The following is a 20,647-nucleotide window of genomic DNA, read 5'->3' as shown; positions in this document are numbered from 1 at the left end:
CAGGTGGATAATTAGCAGCGTACACACTGAACAATATACTTACGGATAATGTTCAGTGATGTCACCTGGATCTAGCAGAACATTTTTTTTTAAATGATCTCACTGAAATTTTCTGAGCGTTTTTTTTTTTTTTTATCACTTTGTGTGTATGGGCCTTAAAAGCAACAAGAGACATGTCATCAGCATCCTAAAACACATGTGACTATGAGCTATAAGGTTCTAAGATGTGAATACAAAATAATAGTTATGTAAACCACTAGGCTTAATTTGAGTATATGTGTAAATAAAAGATTATGTTTCTCAGATCTTTCAATAAAGATCATATCAAATAGCTTTGGTGTTTGACCCAGGGATTGTCATCTGTGTGCTCTGCATTAATGGTTACTATAGATTGCAAACCTATGGGTGGTCATCAACAGTCGCAAACTATGCAATGGCAGACCATTAATGGTTTCAACCACCAATGGTCATCTCTGTTAATTCAAAGTCTGGGGAAGGGCTTTGTGGGTGTCGGGTGTTGGACAGTTATCACTCTCTCCATTTTATCATGTTTTGAAGCACCTAGTATCAGCTTGCAGGCAGCTTAAACTAGACCCAAGGTCCCCATAGGGATGATGGGGAAAAAATACAGCAGTTTTAATGATATGGTAGATCGGTGTGTATATGTATCTATTTTGTGCTAGTTAACGTAAAATATAACCTGGTGCCAAAGATCAGACCTGTGTTCTTATCTAAAAGGCATGATATAAAATATCTAAAAGCAAATAGTGTAATGTGTGAAAACAGGTTTATTTAGTCAAATAAAAAATAAAGTGTACAGCAAAAATAAATGAAAAGTTTATCCAATACCGAACAAAGAATATATCAATTTTATCATTGTACATAAGAGCAAACATCAAAAAATTTGTCAAAGTTTGCATACAAATTATACGATTTTTGCTAATGATATGCACAATAACTATATGGTTAATGATTTTATCGTGCAGATCTAATGTATAGTTTGATGTGCACTCCCGCAGGTCATTAATGACCCCCTAACCCCCCCCCCCCCTCTATCGTCTGTGCATGCAGTCAAACGCTGACTATATTTGCAATGGCGCCATGTCAGGATGACTTCTCTGAACGATATCGTCGGACCTTAATCACGGTTGTAAGGGTGCATACACACTGTACAATTTTTTTGACCAATTTGGTTGAAAGACATTTCCATTGAACCCAGTGTCCTGGACTAAAGATATTGACGACAGACGAAAGAAGAAAGATCTAGCTACAGTTTATAGTCTCTTTTTGAAAGATATTCAAATTGAGCTGCATGCACAGTTGACGAACAATCTTGATGAACTGGCGGGTATGCGCATCATCATTCATCGTTTGTTTGTTGACCATATCTTTTCTCAACATCTTTCGTCCAGGACACTGGGTTCAATGGAAATGTCTTTCAACCAAATTGGTCAAAAAATTGTACAGTGTGTATGCACCTTTAAGTCCCCAAAATATGCAGCAGCCAAATTTCCCTGTCCAGAAGCTGTCATAGATACCCATAGATACTAATAATCAATACTATCAGCACCTGAGACCAGAGGTCTTCACTACTACCGGCTAAGTACTATACTATATAAGGAGATTGTATAAGTCAGGTTTGTGCTGAGTTGCTGTCATTTATTGCTTTGTATACCCTAAATCATACAGATAATCGCAAATGCAATAAAATGAAGTAACAACAATACTCTGCTTCTTACTCTTTCAGAAATGCACCGCACACAGACACAATACGAAGATGCATTCACCTTAAAAGTCTTCATCTTCGAGTTTATTAATTATTATTCCACACCAATATACATTGCGTTCTTCAAAGGAAGGTGAGTTGGTAAAACATGTCCTAGTCATTTGAAACCTGTTGTGTAATTTCACCATTTAGTTGTACAGCGAAGCACATTCTGCTTATGAGAACAATGATTTAAAAAGTACATTTATTATATTTTGCTTTAAACATTGTCCTACCTAGAGGTGAATTTTGCAAATTCAAATTTGCTTATTTAAGACCACATTTTAAGCACTAGCAAACTTAGAAAACTAGTTTTGGTCTGCTGCCCCTGTGATCAAGGCTTGTTGGCATGAGATGAGTAATGAGGCACATTACACTTACGTAAGGTGACTTCAATGATACTATTTGCAGCTTACAAGGCAAGCCTCGGTGGCACTTGATCACACTCAGGGCACTGATCATGGAATGTAAGCTTGTCCAGTCAGTGTCCTTTCCGCCAATCACTGTGCTCCTTCAAGCCCTCCCTCAAAACCCACTTCTTCCGACTAGCCTATCCCTCCTCCTCCTAACCTCTTTTGCTCCTCCTATCCTGCCTACCCTACCCCTCCATCCGTTCTCATCCATTCCTACTTATCCTATTGTTTTTTGTTCGTCCACCCACCTCCTTTTTAGTCTGTTAACTCTCATGAGTAGGGTCCTCCTTCCTCACGTACTCACCCTACCTCTTTACCTCACCAGCGCTCCTGCCCTGTTCTTCCCTTCCTCTACTTCATCTTTAGTCTCCTCGACAATTTCGACACCTACTTCAGAACTGATGCTGATTTTAGTTCTACCAGCTATACCCCTATTTATGCTGTATTTTATCAACACCCCCTGTATGTTACCTTGTAATTTGTTTTTTGTTTGCTATGCACGGCGCTGCGGACACTTTGTAGCGCCTTATAAATAAATGAACTACTACTACTATTATTTTACGATTTGACAGATTTATAGGATACCCAGGACATTATAGCACTCTTTTCCAATTCCGCAATGAAGAAGTGAGTATGCGAGCCAATCGTTTTCATAAGCTTTATTGTCTGTTATTTCTGTTATCTCTTATTTAATTTCTTAAATGTATGAACAGTAACAGAGTTTTCAGTTAGTTAATTATTAATAATAACAAGCTATTTGATAGTAAAATGTAAGTGCATGCCTCAACTGTACTGATTGTTTGGGACTGCCCCTCATCCCACCTAGGCCCTGGCAGTGTCCCGTGGAGGGGGGGCAGTTGGGAGACCCCCTGCACACCGCTGCTCTGCTTAGCTGAGACAGAACAGAGTGGGAATATTCACTGAGACAGAAGGGAGAGAAGGCATGGCCAGCAGCTGTCAGAGCTCTGGCCATGCCCCCACAGCGGCGAAATAGAGGAGTGGCTTTGCAATAGCATACATTCCATGAAGCCACGCCCCCTTTAAGCTGAATCCACACCCCCTACGGGCCTCATGGCAGGGCTTCACAGAGTCCCGAGTTGGCCCTCCAGAATATTGGGAGGTATGCAAGTGAATTCTATAAAATGATATGTAACAGCAGGGCAACTTATTCACAGCTTCATAGTCCCCCTAATTCATTAATTTACAGTGAAAGTTGCACCCTGGCTTCTGTAGAACACATTCAGTGGTGCTTTGCTGCATCTTCAATATAAATAAAATAGAAAATTTAAAGAAAAATAAACTATTCTACACTGGTGCGGCTGAGCTGTGCGGGACATTCCATCCTGTATGATGCACTGAGGCTAGGTGTATGAGGAAACTGCAGTATGTTTTTTGTTTTCACAAAATTTGATAAATCTCCCACATATATTCTTCAGCAGAGCTTAGAAATGCATTAAGAAAGTGTGCAGGGTTATTAAGCAATTGGCCTTGCAGAGATACTGTTGGCTCAGACCTGGGATTCTGACTGTTGGGTCCCCCCCCTTTAAAAAATAAAAAAAAGGAACACAAATGTGTGTGTACCGACAGTGAATTGACAGGGCTCCAGGTATGCTTTGTGAGTGGCTGGTGGGTCAGGGCCAGGCTTGCCAGATTTCAGTATCGGCATTCACCAATGGGTTCCATCTCACAGTGCAGCAGTGCAGGAGCCATCCTGGTCCCTATTACCAGTGTTAGCAGATCTCCATTTGAACAGCAGCGGTCACATTTGGATCCTGCTGTGTACCACATAGGTGCTGTTGTACATGAAGATGCTGGCTCTAGGGGCTTGGAGCCTGAAGGCAGGTGACTCCATTTCCTCAAGAAGTTATGCATCTGAAGTTCCGTCTGTGCACTAAGTTTAGGTCTGGATTACAAAATAAACGGCCTGTAGGAATATGCACAGTACAGTATACTGGGGTACGCTCTATTCCTTCCCCAACGCTACAATGTCTAACATAATTTCCAGATTATACTCTAGTCTTCAAGACCTATTGAAACTAGGCAATGAAATTGATAATGAATAATCATTCATTGTACAGATGCAAAGGGATGCGGACAAAATCCTGGCAGTCTGGGTCCCGACAGTCATGAGACTGATGGCAGGATCTTGACTGACAGAATGCAAAAACCTTATAATGCTAAGTACTGGGTTTAGGGTTGGGCACTAGGTGGAAGGTTACGGTTAGGCTGCAGGAAGGGGTGGGTTATGGTCAAAATGCAGCCTGATCCTGGTGAGTATTTTAAACATTGAAAGGCACATGTCTGCATTCCAACTGTCTGATCTCTACCGCCAGCATATCAATACCAACCATTTTTAACAACTCTTAACTTCAGAGGTGGAACTACCATTGGTGCAGTGCACCGGGGCCCCTGAGGACTAAGGGGCCTACTGCTGCCTCTGTCGCCTTCTTCCTGTGATCCACTGTTTTTTTTTTCCTATCACCTTCTGCCTCACCCTGTCACCCACTGCCATGTTGCATATTGAGAACTTGGTTTGGGGTGAAGGAGGGGGGGGCCCAAATGATATTTTTGCACCTGAGCACATCACCCACAAGTTCCACTACTGCTTATCTTAATATATTCTAGCATTGCAAGTTAAAATCTGTGTGTGTGTATATACCAAGGGAGGGCACCTGGTGCCAATACTATTGGACTGAGCCATGGAGTGCCGGCCTTACGTAATATTCTACGGTTTCAGTGCACTTCTGAGGCCTCCAACCACTTGTGCTTTTCACAATTTAATGTAAGCACTAAAAAAGACCTATGTAACCATTATCTTTGCTGTTTTCCAGTGTGGCCCAGAAGGGTGTCTAATTGAGCTGGCTCAGCAGCTGCTGATTATTATGGTGGGGAAACAAGTTTTGAACAACGCAATAGAATTTGTAATTCCGTGAGTATGCTAAATTTAGTTTATAAGCAATAAGCTGGTGATGCCTTGTTCCTTAGACCTGTTTATGGGACTTATTAAGGATTTATTTGCAAAGGGGCTGACAGGATAGGGCCATTTGTGGGAGTTAACAGGGTGTGAGTGGGAAAAACATGCAGGCATTTCATCGTTTTTTGGGATGTGTCCCAGTCTGCACCTACTGTCCCATACGCAGAAAATAGATTCGCCCAGGACTGGCTTCTTTATTCTTACACTGCAATTTAGATTTCAGCTTGGACATACCCCACCCAAAATTTGCTTTGAGATGCAAACTGATGTAGATCAAGTATCTGTATATGGGATATCAGCTACGAATGCATTTGCTTCCGTGCCACATGCGGGCGTACCCAGGCAGACCACAGAGCGGGCACCATATTATTGATTCAAGGGTCAATGGGGAGGGGGCAGGGCCAATATGCATCATTTGGATCGTGCGGGTAGAATGCTGGCCAGAAAGCTGAGAGGCAAGAGAGCCAAGGAGAGGATACATATGATCCACTCGGAACATGGCTCGAAGGTCAATGATCCGGAAGGGATCGCTAATGTTTTCTCACTGTATTATTCTAAGCTCTATAACCTGAAGGAGGATCCCTCTACGCCCCAGCCTAGTGCTGGTGGGATGAGGGATTTCTTTGATAAAATCTCCCTCCCTTCACTTTCTGCAGAGACCTGCCTATCTCTCAACGCTCCTTGGACTCCTGAGGAGATCCAGTGTGCTATTGATTCTCTCCCTCCTGACAAAGCCCCGGGACCTGATGGCTTCCCTTCAAATTTCTACAAGACATTTAAAACCCAGCTGACCCCGATGCTTGTAAAGATTTATAATGAGGCCTCAGACATTAAATTTTTCCCCCCTGAAATGCTTGAGTCCCGCATCGTTACAATACCCAAACCTGGCAAGTCCCCTTCTTCTGTCCAAAATTATAGACCCATAGCGCTACTTAACACTGATTTAAAACTGTATGCTAAATTGGTTGCTAACCGAATAAGCCCTCTACTCCCATCCCTCATTAAAAACGATCAAGTAGGTTTTGTATTAAACAGACAGGCCCCCGACAATACGCGCAGGGTAATTGACGTCATAGAACACTGCTCAGCAAAGAAGGTCCCTCTCCTAGTCCTCTCATTAGACGCCGAGAAGGCCTTCGATAGACTCCATTGGGGCTTTATGAAAATGGCCTTGGAGAGATTCGGCTTTCAGGGTCGGATATTAGACTCTATCTTGGCCCTCTATACTTGCCCCTCCGCTAGGGTGTTCTCTAATGGATGTACTTCAGTGAGTTTCCAAATTACCAATGGCACTCGCCAAGGGTGCCCCCTTTCCCCCTTAATTTTTGCATTGGCCATTGAACCCCTGGCGGAGCGCATAAGATGCGACGATTCAATCCTAGGCCCATCAATTGGCAATCTTTCCCACAAAATCAGCCTCTTTGCCGATGATGTCCTACTATGTATCTTGGACCCCATTCACTCCCTCCCCGCTTTGCATAGAGTTTTGCAAGATTACTCAGAGGCCTCTTATTATAAACTTAATACTAGCAAGACGGAGGCTCTCCCATTGGGCCTTCCTCCCGACGCAGTCACTGAGCTGAGGAAAACATATAACTACTCATGGCAGTCTAGCTCCTTAAAATATTTAGGAATACACTTAGCGTCTGGAAAACACGTTATTGAGTGTAATTATATTCCTTTGTTGAAGGCATTTTCAAATTTAATCGGAGAGTGGATGTTGCAAGAAGTCTCTTGGCTCGGGAGAATCGCCGCGGCCAAAATGGTGTTGTTACCAAAATTAATGTATCTCTTTAGAGCTATCCCTAGGCTCCCCCCCAGGTCTATACTCCAAAAATTCAACAAACTCTTAGCTAAATACATCTGGAGAGGGACCAGACCTAAAATAGCCAAGAAGACGTTAGTAAAGCCTAAGGAGTTTGGGGGAGTGGCCTTTCCGGATTTAGATCTCTATTTAGCTGCCTGTGTACTGAACCATATTAGAGATTACCTTAAGGGCCTTATCACTCAAGGCCCTTAAGGTGCTAATTCCCATCCCCCAGCTAGATAATTACTCTGGGCATATCCTCTATAGGAGATTTATTCGCAGACGAGCAGTTGAGATCTTTCTCCGACCTGCAGAATGTTCAATATTTCAAAGAGAGATTTCTTTATTTATTTACAACTCAGAAGTTGGCTTCAAGCACATTTACACACTCCAAATAAACTCCCCTATTTTCCACCTCGCCTCAAAAATTTAATTAGTGCTCCTTCCCATAAAGGAGGGATCTCTAAGTGGTATTCATATCTTCTCTCCCCCCAGGATAGCAACAAAACCCTTCCCCAGCTGAGCTGGGAAAGGGACTTGAACAAGATTTTCACAGAGGAGGAATGGGATGGGGTATTCAGGTCCTGTTTTAAGATCTCTAGATGTCTACACCACTCAGAAATGTTCTTTAAGCTCATTCATAGGGCTTACTTCACCCCAGAGAGGCTTCACAAGATCTGGCCGACTGTTTCAAATTTATGCTGGAGGAAGTGTGGACATGTAGGAAATATTTTCCACATATTCTGGGAATGCCCTGAGCTGCGGCCTCTCTGGGCGGAAGTGTTTCAGCGGTTGAGCTCCATATTAAAACGTTCCATTTCACCAGACCCTGCCCTGGCACTGCTCCACTTTTTCCCTTCCTCTATGTCTATGGCTGACAAATACGTTGTTGGACATATGTTGATAGCTACAAAAGCTGTTATAGCTAAGCTATGGAAATCTGATGCAACCCCAAATATAGACTCCATCCTCAAGAAAGTTCACAAGCATTACTTATTCGAAACTTCGGGAGCTAGATACACCAGCGCCCCAAATTCAATACACATGAAATGGTTTGGCTGGTCCCTTTACTGTGATGAGGTGGGCCGCTCAAATTTGATTAGTGACACCGTGGACTTGTCTATCCTAGTCTCTTAGATCCACCCCAGGGCCTGGCAGTCATGGCCTGTGTTAACACTTATTATTCTTTATTGCAGCTGTGTTGGACAATACTTACATCGGTTCAGCTACTGGCATGTGTTTTACAGTGTTATTTGCCCATGCTTTTGAGAATGTTCTTCTATTTGTAACTTATTACAATTATGTTGGCAATCTTGTATCCTTTATCCCTCCCCCCCCCCCCCCCCATCCCCTCCTTTTTCTTTTTTCTGTACCCCCCCCCCCCCCCCCCCCCCCTTAAAAAAAATTGTCTGTTTGGACAACATTTCGTTCAATAAAAATTTAATGCTTAAAAAAAAAAAAAATGCATCATTTGGGCTCTGCATCTTTCCGTTTATTTTCTGTAATATATATATATGGTAGAATACATATTAATAAAGCACTTGATCACCAGAGGGGCCCAATGTATGTTTGTACACAATGTCTGTGCATGTTGGCAGACTTCACATGCAGAAGGCACTGGGACCTTCTTACCCCTCTCACCCCTTTCACACCTCATGCATTTCAGGGAGCCGGGCAGTGGGGAGAGAGTTGACAGCACACAGCCTCTCTTCACATGCTGCTCAGTTCCCTGTGCTGAACTGGGGAGAGCGATGGCTGCAGCTGCCGTTGACCACACCACCTCCATTTTACTTGGGCACTGCTGACTTGTGTATGATGCCAAAGCTGAGCCTGGTACTACAATGAAAGGCTTTCTGTATTGTTGCGGTATTGCTTGCAAGGCTGCATGTGCCTTGGCTCAGTGTATGGGGGCCTTAAGAGAGTTGCCATAATCTTATCAAGAGATCTCCCTCATATACATATTACATCACATGTACTTGAGGAATGGCAGAGCTTTATTAGTGCCGTGGATTGTATGGTCGACAGCACTTAGGTCGACAGTCATTAGGTCGACACCGTTGGGTCAACAAGTGTCTGTCGACACAGCTTTAGGTCGACATGGGTTAGGTCGGAAGGTCGACATGTTTTTTACTTTTTTTTTTTTTATTAACCGAATGTTGTTGACATGGACACAGTTGGAAGTAACCGCAGCCCCTCGCATCGCTCGCGATGCTTGGGGCATGGTGCCTCGCTGCACTCGGCACACTATTTTATTCTCCCACCACGCCCTAGTGGATGGTAGGGCATGAAATACCGGCATGTCTGCTCAAAAAACAGTAAAAAAAAAACATGTCGACCTGACGCTGTGTCGACAATACGACCATATCCCCTTTATTAGTTATTGGGGGGAAATATTCTCCAACCACCGACTCCTTTCACCAGTAAGAAATGGTTCTAAGGAAAATATGAACAAGACCCCTGAATTATATTCTTAAGACTTTAGCTAATAATTATATTTAAGCACATAGAGGCAAAATAATTAGCAGTAAAGCGCTGCTTGAGCTACAAAAATGCGGTATGATTGTTGGTTTCTAATCTCTTCTATTAGTGACTATGGTGTAAACTTGCCACCCTCCATTATTATTTGTATGCACTAGTCTTGGAGTGTCACACCAGATTTAAGTCTGATAGTAGCTATAAATTAGATACAATGTTGTATTTTTCGATTCGCTCTTTATTATTTCATTCTCTCACATATAGGAAACTGACTCTCTGGTTGCAAAAAAAAATCTCCACTGCCAAATCTGATGAAAAGAACGAGGACAACACAGAGAAACCATGGGAAAGAGATTATAGATTAATCCGCTATGGAGGACTGTTTGATGAGTACCTAGAGATGGGTGAGAGACTGACCGCTAATCAAGTTGCTAAAAATCAGTATAGGCACTAAGAAGATAGGTATATTATAATGCAGTAAGCTGGTTTAGTTGTATCTGCGAATGTTATGTGCTGTAGATAGCACTTCTCCGAAACACTGCCATCTGTTGGCAGTAAGTGAAACTAAATCTACTAGCTTTCGAAGCATTGACTTCGAGTGGGCTTACTAGTAATTTCTATAATCCCTGCAGTAAATGGGATCGGTCTTCAAGACATCAGAGATATTGTATGTCATTAACATGTGGTGGGAATTTTTTGTGCCTTCCACTTTTTGTGACGCTTAATTGTGGTACTCCCAAGTGATTTAATGCTGGGGCTAGCCTGCTGGGACCTGTGGGCCATCTGTAAAGAATGGAGTAGATGTGTGAAGCAGTTATAAAGTCAGAGAAGTGAGCCAGAGGAGGAGCGGCCCATGGCAGCCACAGTCAGCAGCTTTTTATAATTTTATATTCTACAAATTCTAGATATTAATTCAGTGTTGATTGGTTGCCATGGGCAACTTCTCCACTGGCTCACTTATCCTACCTTATCTCTGCTTCTGCCCCAATTTTGCAGTCCCATGAACCCCACATCCACCACCACCACCACCACCACTAGGTGGCTTGTTGCTCGGGAGAGGGGGATCAATATTTTATTCTGGGGGTCTCTACTTCCTGAGGCATTCCAGCAATGGGGAGCCCAGTTTTGGGGCTGGTTGTGGTGATGGCAGGGGGACTCCACACCGGGAGGTAGATGTATGAAGCAGTGATAAAGGAGGAGAAGTGATAAAGTGCCTGGTACTTTATCACCGGCCAATCAGCTCCTGACTGTTAAGTTACAGGCTGGGTTTAGAAATAGGCAGTCAGGAGCTGATTGGCCGGTGATAAAGTACCAGGCACTTTATCACTTCTCCTCCCTTATCACTGCTTCATACATCTACCCCTGAGTGTGCCCCCTGCTTTGGCATTACACCCATCTGGCTGGTTCTGCCTGGTGCTGTTGTGCATCTCCATGAAGCATGGTTTAAGTAAACGAGTGGTACTTTGGTTTTATTGTTCCATAATGTAAGCAGCTTACAGAATATCTAACCGAAAACACAGAGGGCCAGATTCTCTAAGCTTCAAAAGTGATAAAATGGAGAGTGATAAACAGCCAGCCAATCAGCTCCTACCTGCCATGTCACAGACTGTGTTTGAAAAATGTCAGACAGGAGCTGATTGACTGGCTGTTTATCACTCTCCATTTTATCACTTTTGAATCTTAGAGAATCTGGCCCAAAGACTGAAACTCTACCCACATCTCATAAGAGCCGTCCCAAGTGTCCAGCAACATGTCATTAGCCATGAAAACTAAAAGTAAAGCATGAGGTTTATGCTGTTTGCGTCCGTAAAATGTTATATAAATGAGATGATTAGTTATTGTAACGTGTTATCCTTTTCTCCCTCTACCATTTTATTCAGTCATCCAGTATGGATTTGTCACCATCTTCGTGGCTGCCTGCCCTTTGGCTCCATTTTTTGCTCTTCTTAATAACTGGATTGAGGTCCGCCTAGATGCGCAGAAATTTGTGTGCGAGTACCGCCGCCCCGTGGCTCTGCGTGCGCAAGGCATTGGAATATGGATGTCCATCCTACAAGCCATTACCTGCATTGCTGTCATTGGGAATGTAAGTAATAATGTGAAACATTCCTTTAGGCCCCTAACAAACATGTAACAATTTATCAAAGGTTTTAATTATGACAAAATATTTATACATATTTCAGGGGCAAACGCAGGATTTCTGTATGGGGGGTTTCCAAATATGGGCTGACACAAATTAAATAAATGAATAATAAAATAACCAGATGATCAAATATTTATAGAAAAAAGGGCACTACATGCTGCACTGCACTATACTACATGCTACACAAAGGACTACTGTACACTGCACTTTACACTATATTGCCGCTCCGATCCTGCTGCCCGGACCCCGCTTACCACCCCTTCCCACCCCCTGCCACTGCACATAGGTGTGTGCCAGCGGTGCTTCAAACACATCCAATTTTGGCCCGATTTCTGGGCCCGATCGGGTGACTGATAAGTATGTGGGCACCTTAAGTAAAGTGGAAAGTAGGACTTTCGGTGGGCGGACCTTGCTAATGGCCGCATCTTCGAGAGCTCTCCAGCCCCGGGCCCTAAAAGCACAGGACAAGTGCAGGAAGAGATGACCTTTGTGGCTCAGGACCTAGGGGGATCTTACAGCGGAGACAGCGGTGGGCAAGAGGCACAATCTCGGCTCCCCACCAAGACAAACCCCCCCCCGGAATCTGTGCCCTGCATTCGGCACTACAAAGGAGCGGGCGCCATCTTGGAAATACAAGGCACGCAGTACACGGTGCCGGCGCCGACCTCTCACCGTACGGGCGCCAGTGAGAACATCTTCAGACACCCGCAGTGACCCCAGACACCCGAGGATGGAGCCGCCGTTTAGAAGAACAACAGTGGAGGCGGGGGCAGAAAGCTGAAGATCGGCTGATTCCAGACACCATCTTGGTAGAGGCACACAGCGGCTGTTGCGGAGAGAGGAGCAGGCAAGTGCTAGACAAAGCGGCAGGGAAGTGCGGCAGCACCCAAGAATCATTAGGCTTGAGCCTGCTAATAACCATAGCCTGATTCCTAGCCTCCAGGGCCTGCATAAGGGGGAAAACACAGGCTCATAAAGTGCAGAGGGGACTGTCACAGACGGGCGCCATCTTGACACCCTGCAGTTACCCAGACTACCATTAAAACACATGTTCAGTGCATCCACTGTTCCCTGAGGACATAGAACTCTCCCATTCAGCAGCCCCAGTTTCTTTGTGCACCTCCCGCACTGACCGGCCTTGCAACGCTAGCTAGAAGCTAAGAAGTGCTCCCTGGGGGCCATATTGGAGGAGGAAGACCCTGACAAAGATAGGTGCCATCCTGCAGATACTTTTATACCAGCAAGTTCTGCACATAGCTTTTGGGGGCCATCTTGGTGGAGGCAGGCTTTGATACAGGTTGGGCTATTTCATAAAAAAAAACTTTCTATAGTTCCACAAACTTGTCGAAGCGATACCCCTGGTAAAGGGATGCAGCATCCGAAAGTCTTAACAAGAAACGGGCTGCGGAGCCTCAAAGATCTATATACTATGTGGACAGTGGTTATACACCTCTGCGACAGTGCAAAATAACACGCACTGGCTGGTGCAGTTGTACCGGTCTCTGGAAATCAAATTTCCAGAGTCCGTGAAATACCCCTTAAGAGCTCTGTTGAAAAATAACACTACACCATTGAAGTTTTGCAGGCGGATACGACTTGACCAAAATAGCAAGCCACTGTTGCTCGTCCTGAGCAAACATGGACAAATATGTAGGGAAGTCATCCAAGGGAGGAAGGAGCGGAACTGCAGCTAAAAACAGACACACGAAATCCTCATCCTTGCTCGCGACTAGCCCCCTGGCATCACCAGTTGATAAGAGCACCCCAGGAGATAAGTTCCCCCGCAGAAAGATCTTCATCCATTGCAAGAGCTCAAGAAATTGCCGCTATACTTTCGCCTTTACTTGAGGAAAAGTTGTCCGGTTTAAAAGAAGCAATAGTCAGTGGTCTCTCAATTAGGAGATTACGGCTCACGGTTTGAGGAAGCCGAGCAACGTACTGTATATCAAATTTTGAAGATGATCTCATTGCTGCTAAGAACACAATAGCATCTCAGGAAGCTACCATATTGGCTATCGATGACAAATGAGAAGAAATGGAAAATGGGAATTGTAGAAATAATTTAAGACTTATTGGCTTGCCAGAATCGGTCAAACATTGGGAACTATTGCAAGTGGCTGCCAGAAGAGCTCAAGTGTCTGCCATCTACTGGAATAATGCTAATTGACCGTGCACACCGAATAGGTCCAGATAATCAGGCCAAGCGGCGAAGACCAAGACCAGTCATCTTTAAATTTCTAAATTATTTGGATAAAACAACAGTGATGGAGGCTTATCGCAAGATAGATCTACAATACCAAGGTGAACGACTGCTGTTGTTCCAGGACTTCTCATATCAGGTGGCGATGAAGCAAAGAGAATTCGCTCCCATATGTAAATCACTGTTTGAAGCGGGTATCCGATTCGCACTTCTCTATCCTGCAAAATTGCGCATCCAGCGAGATGGGAAACAACATTTCTTCAACACCGTTGCGTCAGCCCAGAACTACTTGGACTCTACTGCGAATGACCCTCCATCCTTGTCAGATGCTGATTGACTGACTGTGGTTGCCAGAGCTTCGCAAGTATACAACCTCTGCAAATGTGTTAAGATGATAGTACTGTCAGTTTATTGTTTATTTAATTTCATCTTGCTTGTTCATGGTGCCCCAAAGGGTATGGTTCAGTTGGTGCCGAAAGGGCACAAGATTTCCCCCCTCCTAAACCTTTACCTAACCAGTTGCTTTAGTAATAGTTCTAACAGGCACGGTTGGCCTGACATTTGTGTTCAAAAAAATATTAAAAATGATAGAACTGTAAAGATCCTGATAATAATATATAGTTCGTCACATGATAGGATTGGTTACACCAAAATATTTGTGGCTGGGCCTCAGCTTGCTGGGACTGGGGACCCCAAAAAACTGTTGTTTGTTTTGTTTAATATGTTTCCACAATCTGGTATAGGTTGAAATGAGCACACATATGACTGACACACTTATTACACGCTCACATATAAGGTTTTTTTCATGGAACATAGAAGGTTTAAATTCCCCGCTCAAAAGGAGGAAGGTCTTAGAACATCTAAAAAGGTTAAAACCAGATGTAGCAGTGCTACAAGAAACGCATTGGAGAGAAAGCGATCCCAACACTTTAAGGGATAATTGGTTCACAGAATTCTATGCAGCCTCTTACTCAGCTAAGCAACAGGGAGTCCCGATTATCATTAATAAATCCTTGAGGTACGAGATGATAGATAATTTAAAGGATCCTGAAGGACGTTATCGGTTCTTCAAATTAAAACTAGAAGGTGAACTGTTCGCGCTAGCAACACTGTATGCTCCTAATGGCCCTAATACTACATTCTTTACAGATTTGTTTGTGCGACTACAGAGTTGGGCGGAAGGCCATGTAGTTCTAGGTGGAGATTTTAATGCAACCCAAAAACAGTCTCTAGACAGAAGTAATAATGCAGCTAGAGATACGCCACCTCCTGCTCTTGGCTTGTTGACAAGCTCCCTAGGCCTTTCAGATCCCTGGCGTCACATGCATCCGGTTGAGAGAGACTACACCTTTTATTCCCACCCTCATCATACCTCATCGAGGATAGATTATTGGCTTCTCCCCACGCAATTACTAAACAGAGTCAAAAGGTTAAAAATTGAATCCATAATGGTGTCAGACCATGCTCCCACATGGTTCGAACTCACTTCACCCACTCCCCTGACACATTCATATAATTGGAGATTTCCATCATACTTGGCTGACTCCCCTGACTTTCCGCTAGAATTAAAACAGCACTTTCTAAATTATATAGATGATAACTTTCAGCACATGGACAATATTAACTTATTTTGGGCTGCGTCCAAACCGGTTGTGCGTGGACATATAAATGCGTATACCACAACCAAAAAGAAAAAGATGAATGCTCGGTTTTCTAGAACTCTAGTACGTCAGTTTCAGACTTCTATGTGGCCATGCTGAGATGATACCCCAACTTCTAGACAATGCGATCTAGATACTAAAGCATTGTATAATACTATATGCTCAGAAAAAGTGCAGTGTTCCATAGACTTTCAAAAACAAAGATACTTTAGGTGGGGGAACAAATCTGGCAAATTGCTAGCCTCCATCGCCCGGGGACAACGTACACAGCCTCATGTCAACAGGATTATTGTAGACTAGGAACAACGCAGTAGCGCACGCAGGGGGGGGGGGGGGTTCTGAGTACCCAGAAAGCCCCCAGGAGTCTAAGGGCCCTAGTCTGAAAGCTGAGGGTCCCCTCTTTCCATGGGTACAAGAATTTAATCGGACCTTGGGAACCGGAGATATCTGACTTCAAAGCAGTGGTCCCCATCCAAGCCTGTTAATTGCTCTTCCCAGTCAGATATTTCAGGTTCTGTCTGATTTAAGAGCTTTTCTGAGGGTATATTCCAAAAGCTGGGATCCTCCCTCTTTGATGGACACTAGTAGCTTGTCTCTACTGTTGCCAAAACCAGAGATATCAGCCTTCCAGCAGCTGGTTACTGCTCCAGCTCCACACACATGGTATGTAGTTTTATATACTCGTTGGCAGATTGCTCTGCATCCTGAACTCTGATCCCCGAGTCACCAATATCATTTGGTAGGTGGGATTCTCTAGTTTTTAATTCCTGGAAACTGGAGATACCAGAAAATTATGAATAATAAGCCCACTCTATACACCCCTCCTCTGCATATTAAACATCCTCTACCACCCTGGAAGTTATTTATCAGGGCCCCTTCATTCAGCCCAATGCCCCCTTCTCCCACCCCATCTCCCACCATCTGTGCAGTAAAGGTGTAATTAGTGGAAATTACTGATCCAGGCCCTACATGCTGAGCGGTTAATATAATACCCCCTACCACCTGGGGGACATCAAAGCTTCCCCCACCCCTACCGCTGGAGGTTCGGTAGGTGCCCCAATACATTGCTATGCCCAGGGGTCTACACTGCTGTTGACACCCCTGTGTATGTGTGTGTGTGTGTGTGTGTGTATGATATATATATATATATATATATATATATATATATATATATTTATTATTATTATTATTTATATACATTTGGTCTATCTATAATACTTTAACTGACCCGGCATATACTGGGTCACCTAAGTGTCCATCTCCGTGCTTTGCTCCGCCCCTCTGGAAACCCCCTTCTGAAAATCCTGCGTTTGCCACTGCAACGCACTAATACGGCAGATATTGCAGACTCTTTTCTACGTTATTACACTGACCTTTATTCCTCTCCTCCTGTCAATCCAGCATTGGGGATGGAATTCCTCAGACGAGCTACACTAACCACGTTAACCCAATCAGAAAGAGAATCTTTAATCACACCCATCACAGAGACAGAACTCGAGCTAGCTATAAAGGGCCTTCCTAAAGGAAAGTCACCGGGGCCAGATGGATTGGTGGCAGATTATTACAAAATATTATTGCCACACCTTTAACCGCATTTATTGTCTCTATATAACTCCATCCTTTCTGGTAATGTTTCACCTCCCGATTTCAACCATGCCAGGATCATAGTGCTTCCAAAGCCGGGCAAAGACCCAAATTTGGTTAGTTCTGATCGCCCACTTTCCCCATTACTGTTTGATTTGGCCATAGACCCATTAATTAGACTATTCCACTTACAACGCGATTGGCATGGAATACAATATGGAGGAACTGAGCTGAAGGTCTTGGCATATGCCGACGACCTACTACTCTACTTTACTAACCCCCAGGAAGCATTTCCTGGCTTCTTAAGTACGTTAGCGGAATTTGAACAGATATCAGGATTTCTGAGAAATAAATTAAAAATCAAAGCCTTGGCATTGCACAGGGGGGCTGCGTATGGGTGACATATTTGGGCCTTACAATACCAGTAGACCCGGCTCAATTGTACGCAGTTAACTACCCACCATTAATAGCAAAATTATCGGCAGATCTTCGCTCATGGCGATCCTTACCTCTATCATATTTAGTCAGATGTCACATGATCAAAATGATCTCCTTCCCACGGATACTGTATGCCATCCAGATGCTTCCTCTTTTAATAACAGAATCAGATCTACGCATTATGAATGCAGCAATTAGTGGATTTATATGGGATGGGAAAAAAAACAGAATTTCCATGTTTAAATTGACACAACAATCCACACTGGAAGAAGTGGGAAAAGGGGAGGGGGGGGGGGGGGGTATTAGGAAAGAGTGGTCGTCCAAGATTCGGTATCCTTAGTCGTGCTTCAGTAATATATCATCTTTAGGAGTAATATTCATTTACAGCCATCATCAATATCTTAACAACTATTTAGAAAGATTTTTCGTAAGTGACCATGTTGTGTTTTCAAAAACTTATGGAGCTATAAATTTCCTTTGGCAAATATGTTAAATATATTTCCCATTTCTCGTTAAAGGTTTTTACCCCCTTCTCAATATCGTAGCATGCAGTAAGTCTTTCATAGTGAAGGTATACCAGTAACTCAGACTTGAGCATTTCAATAGATGGGTTCGTTTTTTCCAACCAATGTCTTAGCACCAATAGTCTAGCTAATGTAGTCAATGTTGCTAAAAAGGGCAGTGACTTAGTCTGGACCATAACTGGATGCCATGGTGTGAAGTCGGCCAACAAGAATGGTTTCCACGAGAATTGAAGTTTGGTGTTTGTAATTGTTTCAATAAAATTGTGCACTTTAAACCAGAATCTTTTTATCTTAGAGCATTGCCAGATATTATGTATAAATGTAGCCGGAGAGAAAGAACATTTCGGGCATTTAGATGAGGCTGAATTATGGCAATGGCTCCATTGAGCCTGGGAGATATAAGCTCTATTGAGGAACTTTATATGTAATTCTTGTAATTTGGCCGACCTCAACCACTTCAACACATCAGGGAGCTGCCGGATAACATCATCCACTGATGAAACATCTGGGAAATCCTGTGACCATGACCTCCACAGTCTGCCCCAAATTTTTTCTGTGTTTGATGGGAGTAGATCTGAATAGATATATTGAATTTTAAATTTTGTTGTCTCTGCTAGTTGGAATAAGGAATTTAAAGGGGAAGGGGTTGTGCGGTGTAATATGTCCTCATATGCTCCTGGTCTGACCTTACCATGTATATAGTGTCGTATTTGAAGGTAAATAAAGAAATGGGAATTAGGTAAATCATATTTATCTCTTAATTGTTGAAACAAGTACATATTGCCACCGGGATCAAAGACTTGGCGAATCGCTGAAAGTCCTTTTTGTTTCCAGTGTAGATAGAATGAAATGGTTAATGAAGGGGGGAGGTCAGGGTTTCCCCATAATGGAATACATTTAGTCACACTGGGATCAGAACTGAATCGTTTGTGAATGACGGACCATGCTGTATATGTTCCTTGGAAGAATAGACTTCTGGCGATCCCCTCCGGCAGTCGGGAGCGTTTTAAGTGCAAAAGAGCCGCCGGGGCATATGGTGCAAATAGTGCGTCCTCCAGAGTTTTATTAGTAAATTGGGAGTGGCCCAAACACCAGTCTAAAATATATCGGAATGCTGCTGCGCATGAGAAAGTAAAAATATCAGGTAAGCCCACTCCTCCCTTACACTTAGGTTGATGAAGTCTCTGCGTTGCAATTCGGGGTTTCTTGGACCGCCAAATGAATTTACGAAAAAGTGTGGTGCATTTCTCAGAGTCTGATTTATGTAGAAAAAATGGAATCCTTTGTAGCGGATATGCTAATTTTGGGAAAATAATACTTTTGACTACGGCAATTCTGCCAAGAAGTAATAACGGGAGATTCATCCATTGTATAGTTTTTTGCTCAATTTTGGTTATTACAGAGGGGAAGTTTGCTTCATAAATCTTTGAGATTTTTGGGGTAATGTTGATGCCTAGGTATTTAATTTTGGATGAGATGATAGGGAAAGTATCCACCAAGGGTGTGCAGGAGGGGGCAAGATCTAATCTAGTTAAGGGCAGAACCTCAGATTTAGAAGTATTGATTTTATATCCAGCAAATGAGCTGAAGACCGAAATCAGTTGCATGATGTGTGGGACTGAAACATTGGGGTGTGAAACAAATAATAGCAGGTCATCTGCGAATAAAGATAGTTTTAATTCTACGTTGCCTACTTGTACCTATATATGTTTATTATCAACTGAAAAACTATGTAGCTAGTCAGATCAAACCGATCCCGATAACAAATATGTTCACAGGCATGGATGTCATGATCAAACATGCTCAGAACAGACCATGTAATACCTCCCCGCTGTATCTACATATAAAGAGACGTATTGATCTAGACACCTTAGACTCTGGTCTGGCAAGATGGGCCGTTGATCTACCCAATGTACCATTGCCTTTTCTTTTATCAGCATTTGTACGACTGAACAAAACAATCATGTATGCCTCATACATGGAAATGCAGTACAAACTGTTACATCGAGCTTATTACACCCCGAAACAAAGGTTACTCATGGGTACTGCTGAGGACTCTTGTTGTTTTAAATGCAGGGCGCCCCACACCGATATACTGCATTGTATGTGGAGCTGTCTAGAGGTAAAGACCTTCTGGGATACAGTGTGTGCATATATTAAATCGCAATACAACATTACCTTCACTGCTACCCCTGAATGGGCACTATGGGATATATATCCAACTCCCAACACGGTTCGTCAATCAGCAGGGCAAAGAATATTTCTGTAAAAACTAGCCGCTGCGGCACGCAAAACCATTTTATCACAATGGATAAAGTCCAATACATTGTCTATTTCTTTATTAATACCCCGGGTTTCATACCTCTTCCAAATGGACTGGCTAGAGATGTCACTTAATAAAGATACAAGAGAAAGAAGGTATGAACCAGATAGGTGCGCAATTAAAACACAGTGCAGCTATAAGCCAATCAACAGAGTAGAAACACCGGGATGCGGTCATTTGGTCTACTGCATTATGGTAGAAAGTCATTAGGTCGAATCCATTAGGTCGACATGCTAAAAGGTCGACATGACTCTAGGTCGACACGGGAAAAGGTCGACATGATTCTAGTTCGAAAGGTCATTAGTTCGACAGGTCATTAGTTCGACAAGGTCATTAGTTC

General features: G+C 43.3%; 1 protein-coding gene across 1 annotated transcript in view; it reads left to right on the top strand.

Moving 5' to 3' along the window:
- The window catches only part of ANO7 (anoctamin 7), a 109,174-nt gene that overhangs the window by 78,260 nt on the left and 10,267 nt on the right, over positions 1-20,647 (top strand). The window contains exons 16-20 of the mRNA XM_083178168.1: positions 1,748-1,859; positions 2,751-2,805; positions 5,010-5,107; positions 9,699-9,838; positions 11,315-11,520. Of these exons, the coding sequence (XP_083034294.1) occupies positions 1,748-1,859; positions 2,751-2,805; positions 5,010-5,107; positions 9,699-9,838; positions 11,315-11,520 (611 nt within the window). The remainder of the gene's footprint in view (positions 1-1,747; positions 1,860-2,750; positions 2,806-5,009; positions 5,108-9,698; positions 9,839-11,314; positions 11,521-20,647) is intronic.

Source organism: Crinia signifera, chromosome 3 (genome assembly GCF_055691185.1).
Source record: "Crinia signifera chromosome 3, ASM5569118v1, whole genome shotgun sequence".
NCBI lineage: Eukaryota > Metazoa > Chordata > Amphibia > Anura > Myobatrachidae > Crinia > Crinia signifera.
This window is presented reverse-complemented; position numbering and strand designations above follow the sequence as displayed.